Source organism: Asterias rubens, chromosome 9 (genome assembly GCF_902459465.1).
Source record: "Asterias rubens chromosome 9, eAstRub1.3, whole genome shotgun sequence".
NCBI lineage: Eukaryota > Metazoa > Echinodermata > Asteroidea > Forcipulatida > Asteriidae > Asterias > Asterias rubens.
The window spans coordinates 11,788,568-11,799,542 of record NC_047070.1 but is presented as its reverse complement, the minus strand read 5'-3'; the positions used below and the strand labels follow the sequence as shown (position 1 = coordinate 11,799,542).

The window sequence follows — 10,975 nt, the reverse complement described above, 5'->3', positions numbered from 1 at the left end:
CTGTTTAAACATAGAGCTTTTTCAAACTACAGATTTAATAACATAAATGTAAAACATGATGACAACAGAAATAGATGGCAAAGCCATCTGTTAAAGCCATTATACACTTTCGGTAAACAGTGTTGTCCAAGTCCCACACTTCGTGTATCACAACTTATATATAAAATAATAAACCTGTGAAAATTTAGGCTCAATAGGTCATCGGAGTCGGGAAAATAACAGGAAAACCTACTCTTGTTTCGCCGTGTCATGACATGTGTTTAAAATAAATCCATAATTCTCGCTATCGAGAATTTATATTGTTTTAATGTTTTCTAAAAAAGTAAAGCATTTCAGGAGAAGTCTTTCACCATTACCTTCTGTAAACCCTGTAAATTATTTGTAAATCTGTGAACTTTTTTTTTTTTTTCCTGTACCGAAAGTGTATAAGGGCTTTGAAACAAATCCTTCCCATGTGTGTCAATAAATAATAATTTATGTAAAATAAGAAAATAACAATCATACTACTACAAATAATATATAATAAAAACAAAATGAATTATAGACACACACACAAATAAACAAAATTGTTTAATATGAACAGTCAACATAAAAAAAACTTCACAACACATTACAAATATTATTTTTCACAAAACTCTTCCTAACTTAGGATTAACCTTATGACTTAGAACGAGTCCCAACCCTGCACTGTAGCATGCAGACCTTAAGATTAATCCTAAGTTAGGACGAGTTACGCGTCCTAACTCCAGATAAGACGAGTCCTAACTCTTTGTAAAATTGACGGCTGGTAGCATACTAATAAGAGAAAAATAATTTTGCTCTCATTAAACAGTAGTGGTTTTCTCATGTTTTTGTTATGTCCGAAATGGGGATCATATACAAACCATTGCAATGCTACTCATGAAGCTGAACGACATACAATCGCCTAAAACCATACTGTATTAAAGTCATACAAAAGATATACAATTTTAACAATGTTTGAACTTGAAAGGAGTGAAAAACCTAATTTCAATCCTCATACTGGCTGCCCACAAAAACAGCATTTCTACCCAAAGATGTAATGTACATTTACAACTTTTCACGGTTGTAGTGTTGATGTCTCAAACATTGTGTGGAGTGCTCGAACTTCTGGAGAGAGGGTGGTCGCTGCCTCAGTAGCTTGTCTCACTGCATCTTTATAAATTCCTTTCTTTTTGCGATTGTATCGCTCCGCAAAGAAACGAAGAAATGGATACAAGTCTGTCAAGGGCATGTGAGAAATTGTTGTTGAAGCAAACCATGTGATCTGTGCCAACTGGCTGAGTAATGTACCATTCTCACGTCTGCTGACAACTATTTCAACTATACGACCTGGCCACCAAGGAAACCCTGTGATCTTGCCCCACACAATGTCACCAATACACATTTCTCGTCCATCTTTCAGACAGCTTTTAGTGATATTTTTTTTATGCACTTGTATTTTCATTGGGGTTATACATTGTTTACTTTCAGACAGCAATGTTTCTGTTGGATTTACCACAGATAAAACATCAGATTCAATATCTAAACTGGAAGAAACTTCAACATTATCTGAACTGCAAGTAAATGTATCTCTTTGACCTGTACTGTTGCTTGCATTTTGAGTGCTTACTTCCTGCTGTTGCGCATTAAAATGATTGTTAACAAAAACTTGTACATTTTTCAAATGTGGCTCTGTCAGAAATGTTTTGCTACATGCATGAAGTTCATTTTCAGTTGATTTTGCAGTCTTCCTTGATGTCCCACTTGATACAGTTTGGTTTTGGTTCCTAGCCTGGCTGCTTTCTGAGTGCTTTGAGTATCCAATTTCATTGGCTGATGCACTGTGATATGTACCTTTAGACTTAATAATACGAATACGTCTGTGCTGCTCATGGTAAGATTTAGGCCCACTGCTTGGTAGAAATCCATTCAGACCTTTGTTTGTCTTGCTTACTGACGTTTTCACATTAGATTTGGCCTTTTTTAAACATTTCTGTGCTTTCTGTCTGTTGGTGTGACCAAGGTCACTATTTTGGCTGAGAGAAGTACGGTTTTTATAAGCAGTAGAGTGTGTTTTTGCAGGTATTCTTACAACATGTCCTTTACCCTGTGGACTTGCATAAGAAATCTTTATAACAGGGCTGGTTTTACGCAAACCTGCATTGGTATCACCAGTTGTTGACTTTTTTGATCCAAAATATTTGGGAGTAGCAATTTCTGCTTTATGTTTTCTAACAAAGGAAGCTTTGTCAATTTTTCCCCCTGAGCCATGTGGAACAGATGAAGTAACGTTATTGCTGCATTGTGATCTGCATTTACTGCAAAGTGGACGCCTTGGTCTTAAGCGTATTGGTCGTGTGCGAGTGTTGGAGTTGGGCACTTTCTTTTCTCTGAAGTTTGTTGGTCTGTTAAGCAGGAGTGGTCTTGGAGCAGGAAGAGGCATATCTTGAAAATAAGATTGTCTGTAGCTCAGGGCAGAATGTTCAACTTTTTCTCCAGAGCCATCTTCTCCGGGCATGACAACAGTAGCCGCACTTTCAGAATGAGATGACACATCAAAATTTTCCTTCAGCCGATTATGAAGCAATATAGGGTTGCTGTTGCAGACTGGAAATCTTCTGCCATAGAAAAATAAATAAAAATAATATGAAATGAAGCTTTCAACCAGGCACTATAACAAAACACATACATCAGGTATGCAACTGCCCATTGAAAAAAAAAAGGGGGAAATTTTCGCAGGCACAACGAAAGTGCGGGGTGAGGCAGCCGAAACGCCACAAGACACGAGACCCACAATGGTACCCTAGAAAATGTTGAGGTTTATTATGCTCTAAGGTACATTGTTAGAATGTAATAGGCTTATTTGACATTTTTGTAGTTGTACATTGTTGTTGCTTGCATACTTTGGGGGGTGGGTATTATTTTAGCGCTGATAATTATTATTATTTTTTTTACGCAGAAATCCGCGGAAACGCAGAAGAGTTGCATGCCTGATACATGTAGGTACATGCATTCATACACTTAATGTAGAATATAACAGGCAGGGCAGTTCCACGGGGTCGGACGTACATTTCGGACACTTTAACAGAGTGTATTATTACAGTGGTATAAATAAAAGGAACTTTTATTCTGGATAGAGGTATAAGGCAGTCACTAAAGTTATTTTACCAAAAAATTATTCATCCATGTCTTTGGATATAGACGCCATTCGCCCAAAAAACCATGGTGTCGGACGTACTCAGAGAAATGCCTTTTTATGAAAACCAATATTTGTAGTTCAAACTCTGTGATGTGTTTGAACTTTAATGCAATTTTTTCTTATTTATGGATTCATCAGACCTCTGTCATTACACTTTACCATAAGACATTTGGTTTTTAAATTTGAATTTTAAGGAACGGCATTTTATATATTGGTGTAGGACGTACATGTGTACATTTTACAGTGTCGGACGTACTTGTCCGAAATTGCATTCAAAAATAGGTAACAATCAGTTCAACTTTTCACTTTTGTTATAAAATAATGATTACATCTACCAATTTGGTGTTGTAATATCCGATTAAATCATTATTTGTTGAAAAAAGTGGTTTAATTGTCAAATTATACCACGTTTTGAGATCAATAGAAACAATGTGCATGTGTAATGCAACTTGTACATGATGTACATGCGTATCCTTATGCATTGCTGTGGCAACCAAAACTGGCAAAACACCCAAGTTTCAAAATGTTGCCTAACAATGAAAGATATGAGTCTGCAAAATAACATTGGGTCCAAATTTATTGTAGATTGGACTTGTGTTTAAAAAAATTTAAGTTTAAAGTTCTTGGTGGGTAACTGTTGTCAAGGTCAAAGGTCACCAAGAATGTTGGTGTTAAATGTTTTGATATTTTCTCTCAAGAACCAACTTTAGAGCATTGTCAGCAGCTTACTAAATGAATAAGAGCTCTATCCTTGCTTGGGGGTAACCACATGTACCTGAATTTAACGAATATACTGCAAAAACCAAGCTTTTCTTATATTAATTATAAGTACCAGTGGGTTTTGGAAATGGAAATTAAAATTTTCTGCGGATTAAAATTATTGTGTTTTTAGCAGCCAGTAGAAAAAAAGGGATATGAAATACACTTGTTTTGAGGCAAGATTTGAGTGATTTGGGTGAGAGTTACCCTAGGTACCAATTTATAGCTTTGTATGATATTTTAAAGGCATTCAAAAAGGCTTTCACATAATTATTTTGGAGGTGTCGGACGTACTGATGTCGGACGTACGAACAAAATGCACGTCCGACACCAGGATTTTGTACGATTAAGAAGATTTTTTTAAAGAAATAATTCCATGTTTAGAGAGAGGGCATCAATTGTGCTTTGTAGTGTAAATTTGAAAATTTTCTGCCCACGGTTGAAATAGGGAGATTAAAATATTCACTATTTTGGTGTCGGACGTACATCGGAAAAGTAAGTTTCCTAAAATATTGAATATCATAAAATTTTGAAAGAAATTTTTAATTTTTTTTCCATCATTGTGTTGTTACCATAGCAAACTTCAAACAGGTGCAAAACCAAAACAAACACTATTTAACCACAGTAAAAATTTTGATTAATTTGGCAAAACATTATTTTTGAGCCAATTTCACTATTTTTAAAGTATTTTTTCAGTCGAAAATAGCACTTGAGCCGCTGAATATTTTCAATAACAAATTATATTTTATTAAAATTCATACAATTAGCTACAAAATGATGTCTCATTTGTCACATAAGTGCCATTTTGATATTTTGGCACTGAGGTTTACATTTCTATGGAACTGCCCAGGCATGCAACTGCCCGATGAAAAAAAAAGAGGAAACTTTTCGAGACCCACAATGGTACCCTAAAAAGTGTTGAGGTTTTTTACGCTCTTAGGATCAATCTTAGCATGTATGACAAAGACAAAGTGAAGTGTTTTATACAACTAAAATAACATGGAAAAACACCTTGCCTATGTATGCACCGTAATTCTAAGGTGGCAAAGCATCGGGAGTTGATTAAGTTGAGGAAAACTAACTATTGTTTCCCAGGTAATTATGAAATTTGCATAAAATTATTATTCCCCCCCCCCCCCAAAAAAAAAAAAAATCAAATTTTTATTTTTTTTTTTGGGGGGGGGGAATAATAATTTTATGCAAATTTCATAACTAACTGGGAAACAATAGTTAGTTTTCCTCAACTTAATCAACTCCCGATGCTTTGCCGCCTTACAATGTTCGGTGAGAGCCACTTGTTCCCGCTTGCACATCACACAATATGCCATTCCTGGCTTGTCCACTTTCCGGACGGTTTCGGAGAGCAGTTTACCGTCTACGTCTTATTTTTCCAACCAGAACCACTTCCAGGTATTTTTTACTCCTTTATCTATGGCTTTAATTTGGCCAGGTACCACTCGGTCCCGCTCTAAAATATCTTTTCTTTTGGATGTCATTTTGACGGACGTTTGAAGATGCGACTGTTTCGTAGCGCATTGTGAGACTCGCACAAAGCAGCAGTATATACATGTACGTTTGGTAACTAACTCACACACACATACATACATGTACAATACGTGTATACTATTGCAAAATAGCGGGACCAGACGAAGACATGACCTTAGACTCATTTCAAGGCTGTATAATAACTTGGTTTAGCACACAACTCGCCTGCGCCACGGGGTGCGTTCCACTGTTCCAGATTTGTTGACCGTACACACGGCTATTAATGACTGCACGCAGTGTGTAAACGTATGCATTGCTTGCTGTGGGCTTTAGATTGACCATGCAGTAGAATGGATTGCGTGCTGCGGCAGAGGCCAGACCATGCGTTACGATGCATTGTTGTAAATTGTCTTAAGATCGCGCTAACCGCGGAATGTTTTTCTTAGCGCTAATCAGTTTTTTAAAAACGCGGAATTCCTCGGAAACGCGGAAGAGTTGCATGCCTGATATAATAAAGGTTATAAACCGCAAGTGGAACTGACTGGGTAAATTTAAAACAAGCAGAGTTTGAATAAATGACCTCCTGTTTAATATGCCGGTGCTCTACCAACTCTAGCCTTATGAAGGCTGTCTCCCTATTTTGTCAATATCTTTATTTGGTGGTGCCAGTTAGATCGGCTCCTTAAAAGGTCTTATTGTTAAGAATGGTAGATGTCTGTGGTGGTGATGTGTTTCAGTCTTTAATACAGGAATAAAAGGGTAGCGACGAGTTCTGAATCGGCCGTTTAAAACTGGCAACGACCCTGCAAGGTTTTAAATGGTCGCTTAAAGACAGTGGACACTATTGGTAATTGTCTAAGACCAGTCTCCCCACTTGGTGTATCTCAACATATATTGCATAAAATAACAAACCTGTGAACATTTATGCTCAATTGGTCTTCAAAGTTGCGAGATAATAATGAAAGAAAAAACACCCTTGTCACACGAAATTGTGTGCATTTGGATGCTTGATTTTGTGACCTCAAAATCTAAATCTGAGGTCTCGAAATCAAGTTCGTGAAAAATTTACTTCTTTCTCGAAAACTACGTCATTTCAGAGGGAGCCAATTCTCACACCTTTTTATACTATCAACCTCTCCCCATTACTCGTCACCAAGTAAGGTTTTATGCTAATAATTATTTTAACTAATTAGCAATAGAGTCCACTGCTTTTAAGAACGAGTCACTACTCTTTTATTCCCGTTCAAAAATGCCTTTTGGGTTAGAAGGCGTAATAAAGTAAGAAACTCTGTAAAAATTATCCGTTTCCGACGTGCTTGAGCGCTGTATGCCCGTGTTGCATATACCGGATCCATTCGTGCACATATAGTCTTGGTGCAAGACGTTCTCGGTTCCTATCTCTTAACATCGTTCTTAACATCTCTTAGTATGTTCTCGGTTTCCTTTCACACACAGTGCGGCAAACTCATCGACAGCGCCTGCCACGCCCAGAACAAGAAACGTCTTGCACCAAGACTAGCGCGTAGTATCCAAAAACAACGGCTATAGACAGAGCTCCAGCTGGTCATTATCAACTGTTTAAACACCCTGGATTGAGGCCCTTTTGAGTCAAGGAAACACTTTCTTTAGTACAAACAGTAACAAGCATCTAATGTAATTGTACCTGGGCAATTTCATACTCAAGGACACAAAAGTGTGACATGGGGGGACTGTGGGATATTAAAAACAAAGGGTCATTCCGTGTCAATTCAACACACTTTCATAAGTCATGTCATATTATTACCAGGGTGACATGTTTTTTAATGTGCATGTACACATTACCTCACAATACTCCGTACACTGTACATTGTGTATGTTGTACACTGCGTATTTATGGTTTGCCCTTGATAGCCAATGTTAAAAAAATCACAACAAAGAAATCTGTAAGAGTGCCCATCACAATTTTTCAGAATATTGTTGCTTACATCTTAAACTTGCATTAAAAAAAAGTACATATTTTTATTCGGTGGTATGTGGAAATTTTTAGATTTTATGTTATCAAATGTGGGCCATCTCAAGAGCTTCAAAATGATGTAAATGTTATCTCTGTAGGTGCTTTACTTTTGGAGATCTATGATTGTCCAAACATAGCAGGTCATGCTAATTAGTCAAAAGTTTGTTAAGCCGTATCTCCCCCCAAAATGATCCGAATTACATACAATTTGAGAACTGGGCGTTTCTCAGGTAGTCCAATTAGCACACTGAATTTCATTTAAATCCGTGACGGTCAGATCCAAAAGCGTGTTGAATTGACACTGAATGACCCCAAAATGGTATTGTCATGAATTCTTATCTGTGTTTCAAAGGCACATTTGTATGAGGATTGTGGTTGACCAACATGTTTGTAAATGACAATTCATTTAGTTAAATCATAATGAGTCTTCTGCTGTGATCACTGCGTTACCTACATGTAGTGCGCCAGGCAAGCTGTGTTAGCACAGCCAGTGGTTGCATTTGAGTGGAAAAGTTTTAAAAACTGCAGAGAGTAAAACTTAGATTTAGTTTTACCAAATTTCCCTATTCTTTTTGGAATCAAAATTTTATTGAGCCAGCATATCGACGACGTAACTATAACAAATTCACTTGAAGGTGCAGCGAAAAAGAAAAACACAACGCACAATCACAGTACCACAACGCATGCTCACACAATACACAACGCACTATCCAGCAAGACACAGACATGGTTTCCAATTTACAGGCCTGGTAGTCTACTGTAACTTTGCCTGTGACAAAAAAATGCAAGAAACGCTAATGCTCGAGTACATTGTAAGAGGGCGTTTTGAAACAATGCGATAGCGCAAGAGCAAACTCCCTCTAGCAGACAAGACAAGTTATAAACGCCTAGAGATTTAAGACTTGATGTGTCTAGGCATGCTCAGGAGAATGTAGTATTTCCCCAAAAATGTAATAATAAACTTGTTGGTGCGGGGTAAGCTCTTAGTGCGCGAGCTAGAACCATACAACATTGTCATTGCTGGTAGTAGGCTAGGCATGCACATTCTGTCAACATACAGCGTGGTAAATATAGAGCAGTTCCTCACGGGAAAAAAACAACTGTACGTGTACACCAGGCTTCTTTGATCGTTCAAACATAAACATTTGAGGACACCCAGAATGAACAAAAAGAGTAGTTTATTGTATAATTTGTCAGATTATATAGGCCTATTCCTGATTTTGCTTTGTTCTATTGTGTTTTGAGTGTTTATTTGTTTTTTTCGTTAGTGGACAATAATAGATTTTAATATTTATTAGACTACCGATTAATTCTCATCATGTTTTGTTGCCTCGGCTGTTTTTTGAGTTTTATAATAATCCTTTTAGTTTTAACAATGAGAAAGGGTATGGTCATAGTTTGGGTTTTGTTGACATAATGTTAGCTCGGTGCCTAGTAGCCCTATCAATGCAATAAAGAATATTATTTATATCAGGCTTCCAGAGGCAAATCAGCGTATTGAATGCTTTCGTATAAAGTACCCGGATGACAGCAATATTGTGTCAGTAAAAGCTCCCGGATGGCTCCATCCAGGCATTTTAACAAGTTTCGCTGGTTCCCATATAGTCAAGAGCGCGCGCTCACTGTTGTTAACCAGTGAACTCGCTATGACCATATTAATATTGTCATAGCTCGTGCAATATATTATTGTATCCCCCTCAAAGCCATCCAATATTATATAAATAATAATCAGGCCTTCAAAGTCTGCAAAAGGCATGCACACATCTCCGGCGTGTGTGTGTGAAATCAGAACGACGTCTGTACACATCATGGGAGCGGGTACCCAGAAGCTATCCTGAACCTCGTATCACGATCGTGTTTTGTGGTCGACCCCACTCCACATGGGTCTGAGGGAGACGATTAATGTAAATTTGCCGTACATTAAGAAAAGACTTTGGATCTCATTTTGACGATCCCAGGCAGTGTTCATAAATATGGACAAAAAACAGCTTTCTCGACAGACCATGGACAGACACATTCCCTTCAACAGCTAGGGAGTAGAAATTAGGAATGTGACCCATCCAAGGAATAAAAAAGAAATGTTAAATGTTTTTTTTTACAAAAATAGATTGTGTTTTGTGCGACAATTGTAGGAAACTAATTGAATGAGCAACTTTTCAGTAGGAGTGGCAATCATGCGGTTGCGTGTATGATTCAATGCATCGGCACAAGCTTGGGCGGTTCCTTCGGTTCTTCTTGATTCCAAATTGAGAACCGGAACCGGACCCACTGGTCCACTTTTCTGTGGACCGAGTACCTGTTTCAGCGGTTCTGATTTCAGAAGACTCAAGGGCAACTTCACGGGAAAGGTTGCAAAATGAACAATGGGTGCTTTATTTTATATGAAGACTATTTTGGACTTTGCTGATTTTTGTCATGCAAGGACCTATATGTGGTAGCAATCTCCAGAACAAATTTCATAGCTCTTTGTATTATGGTTTTTAAATTATAAGCTCATATAGGTGCTAAAGTACAAGATTTGGAGTCTCACTCACATTTTCTAGAAACTGCAATTAGTGAGAAATAAAAAATAAATGCCAGTGCAACCACCCAGACTTGCAAGGACATTAATTGGAGTATTTCCCCAAACTCTGTATACCAAATTTTATAAGGATCGACCAACATGTACTCATTTTTTTCTTATGCCATTTTGAGTGAGATATTGATCTAGCTGCCAAATATTTTTCAAAATGGCCTTTCCTGAACATGGTATTTTATTCCAAATTTAAAAGAAAGGAAACACAACTTGCTGCCTGTCAAAATGACCCTGTATACTCCAGTAATAAAAATTAAATGTAAAAAGATTGGAATTGGGAAATCAGAAGTAAATTTTATATAGCTGCTGATGCGTATTGCTAAACAAAAGTATGTTAAAAATGTCCTCTCCTGAACATGGCGCCCCTCTTTTTATAGGAAGTCAGAGATAAAAGATTTTGGATATAAACATGTACCTAGGGTTACACTTACAAGATTTAACCCACTATAAAAAGATTCAGACTGGAACCCTGCTTGCTGTCATGACATCGTCGTTTAACGGCATTGTCCTCTCCTGAACATATAGTTTAACAGAGTACTTGGCAAAGCCAAAATAGGTTTAGAGTTAAGAGCTACAAAGTCATAACAGTCACAGTTGTTTTGGATGGGGTGTTTCAGAATATTTGAATTAATTGTGTCTTTAAAAAGTTATACTGATTGAGTGAGCTTACTAAATTTCAAAAGTGAAATTTGTCAGAGCTTTGTGACACACTAAAATGGTCAGTTTGTTGAATTGTTGATATTTTGCAACAAAAAATGAACAATTTTCACGAGTTGATACAGTTGAATTATCTAGGCATTTCTTTATGGGGCACATGTATCCATGTCTCAAATTCAAGTAATAATTTCACTGGCAGTGATTTATAACATTTGAAACATTTGACATTACTTCAGTTTACCACCTAAAAGTAGGAAATGCAAGGTTGTATTAGCACTGAACCTTGTTAAATATTTTGTCCTTTCCT

General features: G+C 37.2%; 1 protein-coding gene across 1 annotated transcript; it reads right to left on the bottom strand.

The window, feature by feature from the left end:
* Positions 1–708: 708 nt before the first annotated feature.
* LOC117294993 (PWWP domain-containing protein 2A-like) lies at positions 709–10,467 on the bottom strand. Its single transcript, XM_033777556.1, has 2 exons — positions 10,443–10,467; positions 709–2,618 (listed from the first exon to the last, which is right to left on the bottom strand). Exon 2 carries the CDS (start codon positions 2,516–2,518, stop codon positions 1,079–1,081), a length of 1,440 nt encoding a protein of 479 aa, XP_033633447.1. The 5' UTR covers positions 2,519–2,618; positions 10,443–10,467; the 3' UTR covers positions 709–1,078.
* Between the last annotated feature and the right edge of the window lie 508 nt (positions 10,468–10,975).

Coding starts and splice junctions, on each gene's coding strand:
- LOC117294993 (XM_033777556.1), bottom strand. CDS start 2,518: ATGCCCGGAGAAGATGGCTCTGGAGAAAAAGTTGAACATTCTGCCCTG.